This window comes from Episyrphus balteatus, chromosome 3 (genome assembly GCF_945859705.1).
Source record: "Episyrphus balteatus chromosome 3, idEpiBalt1.1, whole genome shotgun sequence".
Lineage (NCBI taxonomy): Eukaryota > Metazoa > Arthropoda > Insecta > Diptera > Syrphidae > Episyrphus > Episyrphus balteatus.
In genome coordinates, this window is record NC_079136.1 from 59,711,342 (window position 1) to 59,730,185 (window position 18,844).

The 18,844-nt window shown below is 28.1% G+C and overlaps 1 protein-coding gene across 1 annotated transcript; it reads right to left on the reverse strand.

Annotated features, from left to right (window-relative positions):
• Window positions 1-1,890: 1,890 nt before the first annotated feature.
• On the reverse strand, window positions 1,891-8,676 carry LOC129914442 (uncharacterized). Its single transcript, XM_055993705.1, has 2 exons — window positions 8,483-8,676; window positions 1,891-2,792 (listed from the first exon to the last, which is right to left on the reverse strand). Exons 1-2 carry the CDS (start codon window positions 8,493-8,495, stop codon window positions 2,521-2,523), a joined length of 285 nt encoding a protein of 94 aa, XP_055849680.1. The 5' UTR covers window positions 8,496-8,676; the 3' UTR covers window positions 1,891-2,520.
• Window positions 8,677-18,844: the final 10,168 nt, after the last annotated feature.

Below are 18,844 nucleotides of genomic sequence, written 5' to 3' on the forward strand. Positions count from 1 at the left end.
ACTTTTTTGGCATTCTCCATCATCGTAATGTCACGTAAAATTGTTATCTCGAGTTCGATTTTTTTTACGAATCCTAAACTTGCCCTCTATAGTAGATACCTATATCGCAAGTAAAAATATCATGTTGGGCATGGTTGGTAATAAACTAATAATATACGATTTTTGAATGCATCATAACAAAGTTTATGGTTTCGTAAGCCCCGCCTAGTACGCTGGAGATAAATCATTTGACTAGATGAGCAAATACAACCATCAGAATCCACCCTCATCTTTAACCCTGGGAAATTGAGACAGGAATTCTTCATTCATATGAGTAGTATACTGTCGATAACACTAGTGAAAATTCTTTTTTTCATACAGGTACAGGGTGATACTTTTGGGAATAGAGCTGTGGTTATTTGGTGAAATCTTCCACCGTTATACTCACACATAACCCTCGGAGATGTTTGACATACAGATTAGGGTGGGTCAAAAAATTGAGGTGTCTAGCAATCGATTTTTCGGAGTACCAAATCAAAAAAAAATTCTTCAAAATCATAGAACCTTTCCAAAAACCAAAAAATTAGTAACAAATATTTAATTTGTTCAAATGGGGCATAACGGCTGTTATTATATTCAAAATTTATATTTTCTACTAAAAAAAATTAGTACAAAGTACAAAGGCCCAAACATAGGCAACGAAATATGAATGCTTTGCTTTGTTATCGCACCCCAAACTACACCACTGCATATTTAGAGGGTTTTTTTTATTATTTTGTTTATTAGCATAAAACAAATCAGTTACTTACTTTTCCGTCTTCCGTCGAGTTTTAAAAACTGATTTATGAGTAATTCTTACTGGTATTAAAATTCCTGAGTAAGTAGGTGGGTTGCAAAAGCTTAAGTAGGTATTGTTTAATTCAAAAGCCAAAAAAAGACTTGTGAATTTAAAATAATCAATTCTCAAGCTCTAAATAATTAACAAATTGGATTAAATTTAATTCTCTAAACATTTTTCGACTTGTGAATTGGGAAAAGATTCTATTTGGAAGAACTTATGAGTTTTGTTGGTCTTATGAATAAAACATCTCCCATCGTCTGATCGTCAGCATATAAATTAATTGAAAAGTATTTAACCTGAGAAGGGAGATCATTGATAAAAATTACAAAAAGCTTTGGCCCAAGTATTGATCCCTGCGGAAGTCCTGAGAGAAGATCTAAGGGCTGGGACATTTTCTCATCAATAACGACTACCCGATTCCTCCCACTTAAGTATGAATAAATCATTATGCCGCAGTATTTGAAAACATAAATTGTTCCTTTAATTTTGATACGAGAATTTTGTGATTGACCGTTTAAAAGGCTTTGGAGAAATCAAAAAGCACTAGAAACGATAATAGACAATTATTATCAATTGCAGTTCTTATAATATCTTTCAAGACTTATGATTGTGGAAATGCAACTTTGATCTTGTCTTAAACCGGATTTTTGAAGGCTTAAAAGTTTTTGTTGCGGTTAAGAAAGCTGACATTTGTTACTCTTCAAGTACTTACCTACTTTGAATGAAAACGGCAAAACTGATATTGGTCTAAGTTCTTGTTAAGATAAGCCAGTTGCCAGGTGTTTTAAGACCGGAATCAAGTTCTATGAACATTTTAATGGAATGACGTGCGTGGGAAAATATTTTAAACTGCATTAATCTTTCATTCATTTCATTTATTTCTCTGGGATCGATTATACTGCGATCACAACATGTAAATAGGACTTAATTCTAAATTCGACTCATTGTATTTAAATATTATGTCCTATATCGCATGGATATACCTACTTGTAAATGAGCCTAATATAAATTGATCTGGAGCACTGTATGCAATCCTGAAAAATACATTATTTCGATGAATTTACGAATTTCATTGACATCAATTTTGAATGTTGAATTATTCAGCCTTTGACCCAAGGTATATCAAAGGCTTTGTGTTGGTTCATAAAAAAAGTAAGTTTTAATGTTAAGAAACCTACTCAAATTTTTCCTGTTTTATTAATATAACACTTTTTATTTAATCGTTTGTTTCGTTGTTTTTTATTTTTTTTGTTTTAATAATTTCTACGTACATACATATTTCTTAATAATCTTAAAAATTAATGGACTCAATTTAATTTACAACAGACTTTATACAATTTTTTTTTAGGCAGCATGTATACATGTTAACAATATCTCTCCAATAAGCCACCTTAACAATTTGTGGTTTCTAATTTAAGGCACATTTTTTTTTATTCGTTTTGAAAACATTTTTTCGAAAGTACTTGTATTTGTGAGCACCAAATAGTTATACTTATTTTAAGTTATTTTTTTTTTATGTATTGTATACATAATTTTAATTAAAATACCTTAAGATCACAGAATAATCACTATAAAGATTTTAATTTGAAAGTTTTTTTTTTTTCTCTGTTTCTCTAACACTCAATTTGAATGAGATTATTACTTTCACAATTTTGTTTAAACTTAGTTTCTATCAGAACGTTTCATATTTTATTTGCATCTTACGTCGTCGAATGCATAAGATACCATGGAAGAAGAACACTGACAGCAGCTGCCGCCATACAAGTTACACAAATTGCAACTGTTGATGATATATTCGTAACAGAGAAATCATCATTGGTATCATCGATAAAATCTTCGGCGGGATCTTTTTCAAATTCTAAAACTTCCACATCGAAACGAAAACGAACTTTTGAACTGGGTGTATCTTTGCGCCATACCAAATGACCTGAGGATGCTCTTCGCTCCAGACTCCATTGGGGATCTTCGAGTACTAAAATAAAAATATACAAAAAATAATTAACACTTTGTTGAATATTTTTAAATATTTTTAATTTTTTTTTTGTTTTTAATCAATAAATAATATTTAACTTTTAGGTTAAACTCAAACTTGTTTCTTTCTCAAAAGTTATGGATTCGCATTTTTTATATGAAATTAATAATATTTGAAAAATGTAGTCATCGAGAAGTTTTTTTTATAGAAAAAAATATGTCTTTTTAACAAATAATGGTTACCCTATTTGTTTGTTATAACCTTTACGTAAGCGTGAGTGTTTAAGATACAAACAAATATTTATTAACACATAAAACAACAATTTATTCGTATTATCAAAAAAAAAAAAAAGTCTTTTTATATGTACCTAATTTTGTTTTTAAGACCTATTTAATTTTTTTTATCAAAAAATGCCTACCTACATAAAAATATTTTTCATGATTATTTATTGAAAAGAGATTACAAATTATAAAACCATCGCACTTTGCTGGGGGTTAGCGTTATCATTAACAACATCATAATAAGGTAAGGTACCCACTTTTAATTAATAGATATGATAACTCAACTGTTACCTATATACTTATTAACAAGAATTTTAACGGTAATACATATTAGATCTTAATCAAATCAAATTGTAATTAAGGAGCTCAAAATAAATTTTGATAAAATACAATATATACATATATAGCTTAGTAAAATGAGTTCATGACATCGCACGTCACGCAGTTGTTTTAGGTCTTTTCAACAGATTTCATAAAAACTGATGCTAATAGTTTTGACAGTGACAACATTTTTGCTGTTTCTTTTTCAATTAAGTTCACATTTAAGATATTAATAGATATTTACAAATGCGTTACTGCTTCACTGCGTTACTATAAAGAATAAATTGGTAACGCAGTTGCTTTAGATCTATTCAACAAATTTCATTAAAATTAATAATTCAGCTTACTGATGTAGAGTGTTACTAAAAATATCATTCATTTATCACAATTCCTTTACATGATTATGCCAAGCCTCCAAACATTTATACACAAAGCTATAGATATACTAGTAAAACATACATACTTTAAAGTCTTATGATAATTTTGTTTGGTTTCATAGTTAATATGATATCAAATAAATATACCTAATATTATCCTTTCTTTTCGATGTTTAGTCGAATTTCGGTTTTTTAAAATTTGGTGTTGAATTCTACCTTAATATGAGAGGGTATAACTTTTACTTTGAAATCCAAGATACTGGCCCTGGTACTAAGAGTTTTGTAAGTTAGTTTTCGGTAACACAACAATATCAACTATTAAGAACATTAATTTACGTTTCTGTGATTTAACTTCATGGGAGACTCAGGTTGTTACTTAAGTTTAAAATATCCATATCAGAGACCTTAATTATATGAATGAATTATACTAGGGTTTGTGGGCTATAGGTCTTTTCTTGAATAAAGTTCTTACTTCAATCAGTCGACGTTTCGGGTATGGATATACCCTTCTTCAGGACTCTATTTAATTAATATAAATAAAAAGTCTTAAATATATCAAACCAAACTAAAAAATCTATACTTACAATATTAAAAACTTTTTAACCTCTTAAGGTTTAACGAAAGTGGTTTGTCAAAAACTGTCTAGCTTTTTGTATCAATGATATTTTAAAATTCAATAATAGAATATCTTGAAAAAGACGTTTCACATTATTGAAATTTCAAAACAATCAAATTAAAAATTTCTATTTGATAAGAAATTCAAAAATTTGATAAGAAAACAAAAACAAATCCTTTCTAAAAATTCAAGTTAAAAATGTTGATAAAATCTAATCTAACATATTTCTTTGGACAAACTGACTATAAATATTGCTAAGTCCCTCACAATCTGATCTCCTATTAACAGTATTATCTGTATCTAAAATATGTAACATTTCTAGCAACATTCTTTTACTATAGTGTTTCTCTGTTTGTAAAATGTCTACATTATTAAAATCTGGCCTATGTCCTTCATCTATACAATGCAAAGCTAAAGCTGTTTTTTGAGAATGTCCACTATGTATATCTGATCTATGTCCGGCAATTCTATTCTTAAGTTTCTGCATTGAAGTACCTACATAAACTGAAGGACAGTGGTTTGTTCCATCACCTAAGCATTTTATTTTATATACAATGTCTGATTTTTCGTTTTTGGAGAATTCACCTTTTAAATTTGAAAACAAAGAAGTTCTTAATGTATTTACTGATTTGAATGCTAAATGAACGCTATCTTTATTCCTTATAGGGGCATTTAACATCCTATTCGAAAGATTTGGAATGTATAAAACACTTTTGTATGAAAACTGTGTAACATTTGTTGCTAAATTTGTCCGAACCAAAGGATTAAAATGTTGATTCAATAGCGTTTTTATTATATTTAAAGGAAATGAATTCGAAATTAATGTGTCCATAATTATTTTAATGTTCTTTTGACGAAAGACAATGTCACTGATATCCAATACTCTTTTTATAAAATTTTTTGCTGTATTTATAATTACTTGGTTAGGCTGTTTGGAATTGTAATTAATAAGACGACCTGACGATGTTGGTTTTTTATACCAATCAAATATTATTTGATTATTTTTTCTTATAACCATTACATCAAGATATGGAAGTTCGCCATTATTTTCATACTCAACTGTAAACTGAATTTTCGGATGAAAAGAATTTAAAGCAGTTAGAGTAGAATTAACATGACTAGAATTTAGGATTATAAAAATGTCATCAACATATTTTGTTATTATTTTTGGCTTATCTTGAATATTTTCAAAAACCTCATCTAATAAAGCTTCCATAACAATATCTGCTAATATTGGTGAAGCAGGACTTCCCATGGGAACTCCTTGTTTCTGCTGATAAAAATGTTTATCAAATTCTAAATAATTGTTATCAATCACACAAAAACGTAAAATTTCCAAGAATTTTATTTTTGGAATTCTGGTGTGATCTTTGATTGTATCCCAACTTTTTTCAATCAATTCTAGTACTAATGGAATGGGAATATTTGTAAATAATGAAACTACATCAAAAGATACAAGAATATCATCTTGTTCTAAAATAATTTGAGAAACAGTTGAAATAAACGATGAAGCATTTTTAACATTATATTTTGAGTTAAGACTTATGTTATTTAAAATTTTAACAATGTATTTAGATAATTCGTAACAAGGAACACTAAGTGAAGAACAAATTGGCCTTAAAGGTACATTAGGCTTATGAATTTTAGGCAATCCATAAATTTTGGGACTATTTGCAACATAAGTCGTCATACATTTTTTCTCAGACTCATTAATAAATTTGTGTGTAAATAAGTCTTTAACAAGTTTGTTGTTTCGACTTTGGACTTTGTTTGTTGGGTCATTTCTTAAAATTGTGTAAGTATTCCTGTCAGCCATCATATCATTCATTTTTTCAACATAATTTGCTTTTAATATTGCTACAGTAACATTGCCTTTGTCTGCAGGAACGATGTAAATTTCTGGATGCCGTTTTAAAAATTTTTTTGTGTCTTTAAATATCTTATTTAAATATTTATCAAAAGAAGGAATTGATGTAGAACGAAGATGGTTCTGTAATAATTGTACAAAGCATGACCGTGCAGGTTCATGTTCAGAGCGTTCTTTACTTTTAATAAGTTCCTCTCCATCAGCAATCATTTTAAATAATGGAAAATTATCTTTAGAAATTGGTAAAGCATATTTAGGCCCTAATGAGAGAAGCCACTTTATGTCTTCTGGAAAATCTGTCTGTGTTTTATTCACAAACCAATTTTCTTGAAAATGAACTCTTATTTCTTTTTTAAGTTTTAACTTTAGCAATTCTAGCTTTTTCTTTTGTGATTGCTTTGTACTATTATTATTCTTATTCCTCGTTTGGTCCTGAGTTCTAAAAAAATCATTGTACTCATTTACTGCTAACCTATTTTTAATATCATTCTCTAAATCTACTAATAATCTATGTTGTTTTTTAATTTCTGATTGCTTTAAAGAAATTGATAAATTAAGTAATTTTGAATGGTATTTTGTTGAAGTTGAAGAAAGTTTTCTTTTTAAATTTTCTTCAAACTTTCCAACTCCAAAATCAAAAATTGTTGTAACATTCCTTGTGGAGTTTTGGATAAATTCCGGAATCAATCCAAACTCCCTACACTTAAGTAGAAAAACTAAACTATTTTTATTTTTAATATAACTTACCCCAGTTCTGCTAAAATTTTTAAGCTTGCTACATACATGAAATCCGTACTTTTGCGTTACATATTCGTAAAAACTCATTGCTGCTAATTGGACATAGATCAGATATACATAGTGGACATTCTCAAAAAACAGCTTTAGCTTTGCATTGTATAGATGAAGGACATAGGCCAGATTTTAATAATGTAGACATTTTACAAACAGAGAAACACTATAGTAAAAGAATGTTGCTAGAAATGTTACATATTTTAGATACAGATAATACTGTTAATAGGAGATCAGATTGTGAGGGACTTAGCAATATTTATAGTCAGTTTGTCCAAAGAAATATGTTAGATTAGATTTTATCAACATTTTTAACTTGAATTTTTAGAAAGGATTTGTTTTTGTTTTCTTATCAAATTTTTGAATTTCTTATCAAATAGAAATTTTTAATTTGATTGTTTTGAAATTTCAATAATGTGAAACGTCTTTTTCAAGATATTCTATTATTGAATTTTAAAATATCATTGATACAAAAAGCTAGACAGTTTTTGACAAACCACTTTCGTTAAACCTTAAGAGGTTAAAAAGTTTTTAATATTGTAAGTATAGATTTTTTAGTTTGGTTTGATATATTTAAGACTTTTTATTTATATTAATTAAATAGAGTCCTGAAGAAGGGTATATCCATACCCGAAACGTCGACTGATTGAAGTAAGAACTTTATTCAAGAAAAGACCTATAGCCCACAAACCCTAGTATAATTCATTTTACTAAAAAGGTCACGTAAGAAGGAATACTTAATTATATGATTTTATAAATGATGCTAAATTTTTTAGTAAGGTAACAAAAACGCAGTTTTACAAGAATGAAGAAAGACTAAGTGTAATTCTTAGTAACAAACATTTGTACAATGAGTTAAATGAAAACACAACACGGAAAAGACCGGTAAAACGATTTATTTCTATTTTCAGTCACTTTCACTCCGAATTTTTATTGATTTCTAAATGAGGTGACCACAAAATCGATTCTTCATCATTCTAAATTGTTGTTCAATAGGTTTTCGACCCAGATTCTGATGGTTTAAGGAACATACGTTTTTCTTATATGGTTTCCATCGACTGTTTTGTATAACACTAAGTCCATTTCGCTTACTGCTATGTAAACAACAAAATGGCTATTTTATTGACATAGCATTTTGAGCTATGAACAAAATCGAGAAATAAAAGAAATTATGATAACCCAACAACTTTCGAAAAACTTTGAAATCACAGGAAACACTTATCCCCCTTTTTTGTCGATGGCTCTGATAATGCATTTTTTAGCTTAATAAATATACAAAGTTTTTATTGTAAAATTTGATTCTGAAAAAGGTCGAAAATATTAAAATCTTCCTGGAATCACAAACCGTTTAGACAACTTCTTTTACTTATTTATTTAAAGGTACAGAAATTAAAACTATAAAATTTAAAGACTATACCAACTGCATTATTTATAATTACCTGTTCCAGTCATTCTCGAGAAATTTATTGAGCGTTCGTCTATCTGCAACTATTCTGTAAATAAAAAGAAAATACGAGCATTAGGTATAAAATGTTTGATTGAATGCACACAATATCTGTTTAAAATGTAATTGATTGATTGTTTATTTGGATTAAATATATGGAAAAGTTGAATAATTTTTTTTTCCTATTTCGATCTTTTATTTTGAAGACGAACAGGGTGATGTACCTACTCAAAATTCATCCGTAGAGTCAGTTGGGGGCGAAATTGTGAAGATTCTGTAAGAAATAGCAGCATAAAGTTTTTTACATTTGCACAGAGAAAAATATGACCCGCTAAAAACTAACAGATTGCCATATTGTTTTACCGTCCATATATTTCATAAGGAAATCTTATTAAAATCAACGATTAATAAGGTTTTATTAAGGAGATTTCTTATTATTTTTATAGAGAAAATCTTATTAAAATTTGACTGAAAAGTTGATTTTTTTTGCAACTTAGCACTAGAACAAAAATCGCGTACAATAATTTCATGGCAGGTTGGTTCAGGTGGTAAGGTGGGCGACTAATGATTTGAAGTCTCCAGTTCGATTCCCAGCCTGGTCATCGTTTTTTTTATTTTTTTGCAGATTTTAAAACAATAAGGAAAACCCGATTGTTTTAATAAGGTTTCCTTCTTGGATGAAAACCATAGAGAAATCTTATTGTTTCTGTTCTATTTTATGTGGTCTATTTTTCTCTGTGTGATAAACCTATATTTTGGGAACAAAAACACACAAAAACAAAGTTATTTAGTTTAAATATTTCATATTATTAAAAACAAAAACCAAATGATTTCGAAGTGCGCACTTTTGCCCCAAAGTCAGGGTAAGATCGCGCAAAATCTTGGGTAAGAGCGCGCACATAATTTAAATAGGAATCTTGACAGTTTACGGTAACTAAATTTCTAAAACCTTAAATATTTCTAACTAAATAAGAAGTCTGCGGACTTTCTTTTTTGGAATTCAGGAATAACAGCCTTCGTTTCTCAAGATTCAAGTTACAAATTTTTCTGTCTTATTAAAAAAGAAAAATTTAGTATGGGGAGTGTGGAGTGGGAGTGGAAGTGCGCGTTCTTTCCCACAAAAGGAGTGCGCGATTTTACCCACAAAGGTACCTACTTTTTTTTCTATTTATCAAATTTATAATAAAACAAAACAAAATCTAATAAATTTTTGACTTCAATCAAATATAAATATGCATAATTCAAAAATATATGCTATTCGCGGCATATAATGCTCCCACGCCGACGCCACACACTTTTCCCGCACAACTTTTTTTTTTTGTTTTTAGCCCGGCTTTTTCAACCCTCTTTTAAAATAAAATGAAACTGAGCACACAATCGCGAAGGTCATCACTTATTGACGTCTTACTAAGCGCTGATTTCCTCATTTTTGGTTTTAGTTTTTTTTTGACACAACTCGAGAAATAAGCAGTGCGCGCTCTTACCCACTAAGCGATCTTACCCCAAATGACTCTACTGTATGACGTCAGATTAATTTTACAAAAAAATGCCTCATAAGAGCAGTTAAGACATTTATTTTAGGATTTGTTTTCATTTTTTTTACTTTTTAAAGAATTCAAAACTTGCATTCTCTACAGGTAAAAGAGACATTAAAATCTGGAATTGCTCAACAAAATATACCCTTTTAACCATCATATTTTTATAGGCATTTTAGATTCTTATTTTTAATTTCAAAAGTAACTGCTGAATTCCAATAGGTTAAAAAAATAAAAAAAATTTGGAGACCAAGTGCCGTTATACTTTTCATATAGGTTCGAACCCAGGAAACTCGAAAATCTTATTTAAAAAAATATTTATGGATAGGTTTTCAAAATATGATTTTTCAAAGTTTTTTTGTCGTTTTTTTTGGCATACTTAGTATTCGGGCTATATCTTGAATAATAAACGATCAATCTGATCAGAAAAAAACGGCACATGAAAGCTGAATAAATAAGCAACAAACACTGGAATTATTTTTTTTTGTCACTTTAGATGTTTAAGTGCAGTGTATCAAAACATTTTTAAAAAATCGATTTTTAAAGGAAATTTTTGCCAAAAAAAGAATTTCTTACTGAAACAAAAAATCTAAATCTTTCGAAACCTCATAGTTTTATATTTTTTATATGTAGTGGATAAGTTATAAAGATATGATAATTTTTGTAACGATCAATATTTTTGACTCTTTTTGTTACTTTTTGTGTTTTTGTCTGTAACTTAAGCCTGGTACGCTGCACACTGGGGATTTTGCGGAAAAAAGTCCAAAATTTAAAGTTCCTCGGAGAATATTTCAATAGTATTTCTAAATTCTAGAATAAAATCTGAATCAAAATCAGAAAGAATTACTAAAATCGGACTTGTAGTTTACTTTTTAGAGCTTTGTAAAGGGACAAGTTGTTGAAAGTATAAAAAACGAAGTGAAAATACCCTCAAATTAAAGCTGTGTAATTTTTTTTAGCTTGAGCCGACTCATACACTTTTATTTTTCCGTAAAGAAGCCATAGTTTGTCTATTGCAAATCGAAGAAATTATTAATTTTAAAGATGTTAATTATTTTATATAATTATTTAAAGAAAAGAGAAAAAAATGGCTTGATTTTTTCATATTTTTGTATATATTATTTTAGCTACACTTGCCTACAGTTAGAAACTATTAAAAACTTTTTCCTTATGAAATTCCCTTTCGATGAAGGCCAAATTTGGGTGCCACCAGGTGCCACTGCGTTTTTTATTGGCAATTGAAAACTTCATTTGGTCGCAAAAATCATATTCTTAAAAATTACTTAAAATAACAAAAAAAAATATTAAAAATCAATGGTAACACTTACAGTTATAAATGATACTTTTTTTAAAAGCCAAAATATTAGGCTTAATTTGAGCTTCTAAGTTAAGATCTTTAAGTGAATTGTTTTTAAAATAATCGATTTCAAAGTCAAAATTTTGAAAAAAAAAAAAATAAAAAAAACATATCCAATACTATTTTTGACAAGGCTGGGGATTTGAATTCAATTTGAATGATAAAGAACACTGCCTTAATTAATTCCTTACCAAACACTGAAAACCATATGTTTCTATGCCTTCTAGTTTTCGAGAAAATTGAAAAGTAAAAAATTTTAATTTTTTAATTAATTTTCGTTATATGTAACTGAAATGTATGTATTTGTATATACCTATTGAAAACTATTCAAATTAAAAACGAGTGAAAAGGGATTATGCGTCTTATTATTATACATTTTATTAATATTGGGAATTTTAAGCATTTCATGCGAAGATCCAAGCAGAAATTGAAATTATTATTGAAAAATACAGATTATCTGACCCCTTTCTTTATTAAGAAGAATCAGAGTCATTTAATTGAGGAAAAAATGGCTCTCTTAAAAGAATAAACTCTTAAAAAATTTGTATAAAACATGAAAAAAGTGTTTTTTTTTAAATAATTTTTAACTATAATTTGGGTTTTTTATTTTGCGTGGACGTGGACCTCGACAACAGTACCTACTATGAGTTATTCTTTTCCATTTAATGTATTTAAAATCGGTGAGGTGGTTCCAATAATACAAAAAAATTTTAAAAAAAAATGCTATAAGAAGGTACAAGTAAATTGAGAATCGGAATTCTTTATTACTTTCACAAATTTTTTTAAAAGGGCGTGGCAGTGGGCGGAAATGAATAAAAATAATTTCTTACGACGAAAACTGTCATCCCTGAAAATTTCATCCAAATCTATTCAGTGGTTCAGTTTTTATTTAATTTTTTCCGCACTCCCATACAAATTTCCCCAGTGTGCGCTGCTCGCGCTAAATTTTAGCTGAGATAAAATTCCCATACAAGTTATCGATAATTTGTATGGGATCCATTTTAGCTCAGATAAAATTTTTCGATAATTTGTATGGGAGCTAAAATTTAGCACGAGCAGCCGAATTTATATTAAGTACTTTTTTTGTAGATAATTACATTTTCTATTGATATGCACCCTTTTAAAAAAAAATATTGTATAAAAACCCATGAAAAACTATTCAAAAAAGAGAAAAAAAATTACATTTTTGATGTTTTTACTAATAGATTTTTTTTTTATCCTTTGAGCATTTTTTAGATATGTATTTAACATGAAACGGAAAAAAGAAAATACTTTATCTTTAAACATATTGAAAAATTGGATAAAATATGCACTTTCAAAATCTACTGTTTTTAGTCTTGTTGAGCAATTTTTCTTTAACACATGTTTTGAAAAAGGTGATCAGGAGTACTTCACAAAAAAAGTATTGCCGTTGTTTTTTTTTTCAAAGGCGCTTAGTTAAAACAATGTATTGATACATATCCGGTTTTGAATAGGTAAAGTTCAATATTTGAAATAAACTAAAATTTTCAATCGGATGTTATAATTATTAGTTGATATCACATAAATTGTATTATCGTTTATTATATAACATTGTGTTTTTTTCTCACACATCATTCAATTGATTGGGTGACAATCAATTATTTTATTTCTTTGATCTTTGGGAGATACCTAACACCTACCTACATAATGTAATTCTATTTAATTGATATGATCTAAACGTCACCCCATATTGATAGTGCAAAGATCGTTCAATCAATTTTATTGAAATCAACTGAAAACGCTATATTTTGTTTCTAGCACTATCTAGTTTGAAGTATTTTATATACATAACATAGCTATGTATATTTTTATTCCAAGTATAACAATTACCAGAAACCGATAAAGCCGAGTGCAGAGTACACTGACATTAAAATGAAGGTACAAAGTTTATTTCAATACACAATGTGTGAAGAAAAAACAGTCATACGATGATGATTCAAAAAAATCAAAAATTACAAAAGACAAAACAAAGTAGGTAAATCTTTTATTTTTTGTAAAAAGTTGAAGTACATAGTAATCGATATGTTTTGTTTCTTGATAACAAAAAAGTTTATCTACCAAAGTCAGCTGTATCAACACTCTGTCAACACTTAATTAGTTTCGTAGAAAAATTGGATGGTATTAAAAATTGTTAATAAAGTTCACAAGTCCTAAATTATGACAAGCTTTTCAACAGGTTTTAAGTACTTTATTTCTATTTTTTATGATAAAGATAATACGATGGGAAAAGAACACTTTCAAAAGATTTTATCAAATGTTAAATAATTTTGAAACACTTATCAAAATTATAGGTTGCGACTTTAGTTGTATATTTGTGCAACATGAAAGAATGGTTATAAATATCGCAACCACAACCCATCCAAATTTGTCCATATTTTTAATTTGTAAAAACAATTAGGTACCCAAGTATAAAAATATGATGGTTATTCTCAGCAAACTGTAACTTTTACATATTTCTGTCAGGGATCTATTCTTTTTCAATTGTGCAGAGTTTTTTCACTATAATAGAACATCAATTTAGAACTGAATAAAAATTTAACTTTTCGCAAATTCATAATAAGTAATCCGAAAATATCACAACCTTGGCATGTCTTAAATTTTTGTACCTACAAATTGATTTAAGCACAATCTTTGTATTAAAACAGCTGTGGAATCTGATCAGTTAACATTGTATATTTCCATGATAAACAAATTGCTCTATTTCTATTTTGTTCATTTGTTAAAAACAGCACAAAAACAGTCATTCGCATCATACCCGTTATATAAATAGGAATCGGAAGTATTGCCGCAGGCTTTTTTGAAAGTGTTATAAATTTGTCCAAAAAAGTGAAAAAAATGTTATCAAATCTTATCTTGTGTATGATTAAGAAGCCTTTTACTCTGCTGATGCGAAAAAAAAAGCAAACAAATACTCAAATTTTATATTTCTGCACACAATTAATGACCCCGGCAATTTTATGGGAAAAAGAGGCTGAGACTTCTCCAAACAATAATAATTAATACAATTTAAGAAGATCCTTCGTCAGATTCACAGTTTATGCAAAAATATAAGTAAACGGACGGAATGAAAACAAAAGTTTCATGTCAAATTAGTATAATAAATTTAGCTCATCTTCTTCTTCATATGAAAGAACTTAAATCTTTATTCACTTGTACCTATTATTTAAATGAGTTTGGGACCTTCTTTTTTTCTAATGGCAAGATTGAATGAACTTAAATTTTCTAGCTTGATCAATCGTCTTCTCCTCCCCTACACCCCTACAATAATTTGAATTATATTAAATGGCCTAAATGGTAAAACATTCTTATCGAAATTAAATAAATACTATCTTAGTAGTGTCTAAACAAAATTAACGCGTGGGAGCGGGTCATAATTCTGCTTGTCAAAATTCTGTACGACAAAATTCTGTGGGGTCAAAATACTGTAATACCATAATTCTGTACGTCATTATACTGTAAATACAAAATTCTGTACGTCAAAATACTGTATCAACAAAATACTGACATGCAAAATTCTGTTTTGTAAAATTCTGTACGGCAAAATACTGTATATCAAAATTCTGTAAAAATGCTGTAAAAAAATATCGTTTTGATAATGTAAAAAAGTGCGCGCGCACTTTTTTACATTATCAAAACGATATTTTTTTACAGCATTTTTACAGAATTTTGATTTACAGAATTTTGATGTACAGAATTTTGAGATACAGTATTTTGACCAACCAGAATTTTGCTATACAGAATTTTGACTTTCAGAATTTTGTTCCTACAGCATTTTGCACATACAGAATTTTGACATACAGTATTTTGGCATACAGTATTTTGAATACAGAATTTTGCAACATACAGAATTTCGACCCCAACCCTTAACGCGTACGTTCGTTAAGTACAAACTTTCAAGACACAAGTTCTTCTTGAACACTTCAAAAAAAAAAGAAAATTTAAGCTGAATGAACAAGTTATTCGCTCCATATAGTGGTTAAGTTGAAAAATTGTTTTTCAAGTTTTAAGACGAAAAATAAAAAGAGCCAGAAAAATTTCGAAAATATTTTTTCCGTATTCAATACGATTGAGCGGAACACGTATGTAGCTTGGAAAATTGTTTTATCGTAAGATCTCAAAAAAGTAAGTCTGAGATTTAAAATCATCTTTTTAAAATTTCAGTACGACAATTTTTAAGGGAAATATTCACTTGAAAAACTTAAACAAATTTGGAATTTTTGTATCCCTTATTTTTTTGTCCGCTAGTTTATATAGAAGTGACACCAAAAAAATCCGCACTAAGTGAGATCTGGCACTACAGTCGCTTTATAGGATTGTGTATTCGATAGACGTAAAATCCCTGAAATGGATTTTTTGGTTACTAGGTAACCAAATTTATAGTAAAAAATGCTATCTATATACCTAGTTTATTTGCGTTGGTTTTTGTTTTTGTTAAGTTTATTTTTTTGTGAAATAAGTTGAATTTACGATGGGCTAAAGTATAGAGAAATATTTTAAAACTTTTGATTCTTATTTCAAAGGATTTTTTTTCTATTTATTTTTTAACACTGACGACGATAATAATTAGTTAATATTTATGTTACGGCAACAGTAAATTGAGACTTAAATGTGTCAAACTGTTTCTGTAAGGTGTTAGTTAATGTGCCTTCTTAAAATTTATATCATTATGATTGATACGTAGCTATTTCAAAACACCGTTAACATACTTAATTGATTAATAAATGCTTATATTAGTTGAATTAAAATTCCCAACCAGCCCTACAATCACTACTATATTATTTGCGAATAAATTACAGTAAATAATGTTATTTTCATGAGCTCTTCACTGTCATGTTTAATTTGTAATTTTCCCACATTATACGTTCATATACTACATTTTATAGCCACTTAGTAGAGCTCGAAGCGGCCTTCTACTCTTCTTTCTTCTCCAGCAAGGGTGAAGGTGATTTGCATAAATGAATCTATTTTTAGTACCTACACAAAAACGTATTTATTTTGTAAATAAACAACACTGATTGTGAATGGAAGCAATAATGAGATTTATATTAATTTACTCAAGTAAATAATTCACAAATTAGAAAGTTAATAATAAAATTGACATTTAGCTTGACATGTCAATTGCTTTTAACGAAGTGTTTTGAGATTCTAAACGAATATAAATTTAATTTTTTTTTAAGCCATAAATGGTGAGTGATTGTTTGCAAATTACATTTATTGACCTATAATTGACGTCAAACGATTGTAAGTTATTGGAAATTATTGTTTTATTATTTTTTATTGTTGTTTAATTTTGTGTATTATTGAAAAATATTATTATTTTTTGACGCTACTCCGCATTTTTAATTAGGGTATGATAACGATCATTAACTATAGAGTAGGGAAGGGACCGATCTAGTGAAAATCGTTAGTTATCCTTACCACACCCCCCTACTCGAAAATAAATGATTTTGAGTTTTGTAGATGAATTTCACGCTTTACCACTGTGCTGCTGCATCATTTGCAGCACTAATTAGCCAAATTAAATATAGGAATTAGCAATACCTATTTGGGACCACAGTTGTTAAAATATTAATTAAAAAAACTGAATTCAAAATTGAAAAAAATATTTGTACATATTTATTGCAAATAAAAAAAATGCATTTAAAAAAATATATAGGTATATACAATACATATCTATTATGTATTGCAACTGAAAAAAATTTGGATGAAAAAAAATTGCATTACAAATTATATTTATTGCAACTAAAAATATTTTGCATTAAAAAAAATTTATAATTTTCTGCATTAAAAAAAATTTCAACTCATTTTTATTAAATTCGTCGAATTTCTTACAATTAAGACTATTTGACCAAACCTTAGCAAGTATTAGTTCTTAGTTAAGGTCTATCTTTTCATGAAAAAAAATTCTTTTTAAATCGTTATTAACGGTACCTCCCATATAACCGTTTTTTATTTTTTAATCTGATTTTCTCCCAAATAATTTGCTTAGTTTCAAAAAAAAATTTTTAAACAAAAGCACTTTTTCAATTTTTATATAAATCAAAAATTAATTTTGAAAAAGATAATTTTTGGATTTAAAAAAAATTGTTTTTTGAAAAATCAAATTTTCGAAAACGAGACGTTGAATTATTTTGAAATTTTGGTTTTAGGTGTTGATTAATAGTTTCTCCTAAATGGCATAGGTACCAACTTTATTTAAAAAAAAAAATTCTAAAAAATATTTATAGATTTTGAAATTTTATTTTCTAAAAATGCATATCTTTAAAAAATAAATTAAACTACATACTTTTTTTGGAGCTCGATTGGATTTAAAACTTTTTTTTTTCATTTGAAGAACGAATCTTATGTTTTTTTTTTTATTTTTTTTTATTATTTTCATATAAATTTACCAAATTTGTATAAATAAGTCTTAAAAATTTAAGAATTTTGAATTCCAAGAGCAAGTTCGTTCGACACAGTCGTGCATTTTGTTAACAACCCTGTTTGAGACAAAGTCCAATAAATAATAAGTAAATATCAATTATAAAACACATGCTTTTGGAAAGTCCTTAATTTATCTACCATCAGCTATTACGACCATTTGTATTAATTTGATTGATTATGCTGATGACCTTAATATTTCCAGTTCCGCAGCTGGTGACATAGTCCTGTCAAAAATAAACTACCTATGTACATAATTGACATCTTACCACTCTTCTGATCCTCTGATGGGTTTGTCCTAAATGGAAATGGTGTTAACCACATTATATTATGATTAACACGAAAACTTATACTTCCTGTCATTTTCTATTCTTCTTTTATCTAGGCCACCAACCTAGCCTTTAAAAAAAACATTGCTACTTAACAGGATATTAAATGGATTCCACACTTTGGCCGAAAAAGTAATAAAACATAAATATTGAGGCGTGTATTGGCATTGGTATTTATTGAATTAACTTTGTTCCTTTGTTGGTATATATGTATTAAAGGTTAAATATTTAAAATGATACTTCATTAATGTTCCTTTTTAAATGAATATATAAGCCTTGAATTTAATTATTGTAGGTTATACCTACAGGTCATCGGTATTGGAAAATATATTTTAAAACGCACTTTGATTTTCCTTAAATTCTATAAAATGTTAAATTTTCAACCTATTTTAATTTTTAATTGGAGTTGCATTTAAAAGCATGTAACATCAATTAAAGCTTGACACGAAAACCTAATTTTTATGGTCTACATACGTTTGAATGTATTTGAAAAACCAAACCCCTAAAATAAACATATAAACCGCTTTGTATAGTACAAACTTGTACTCATTTGTTTTCACCTAAAAAGGACATGAGTTGAATATGCCTAAGGGTGCGTTTTTAAGTTGTTGAATGCCACGTGAGTCAGTTTATAAATTTTAAATTATAGTCTTTTTGGAAATCAGTGTATGTAAAACTATCAACAACTTAGCACT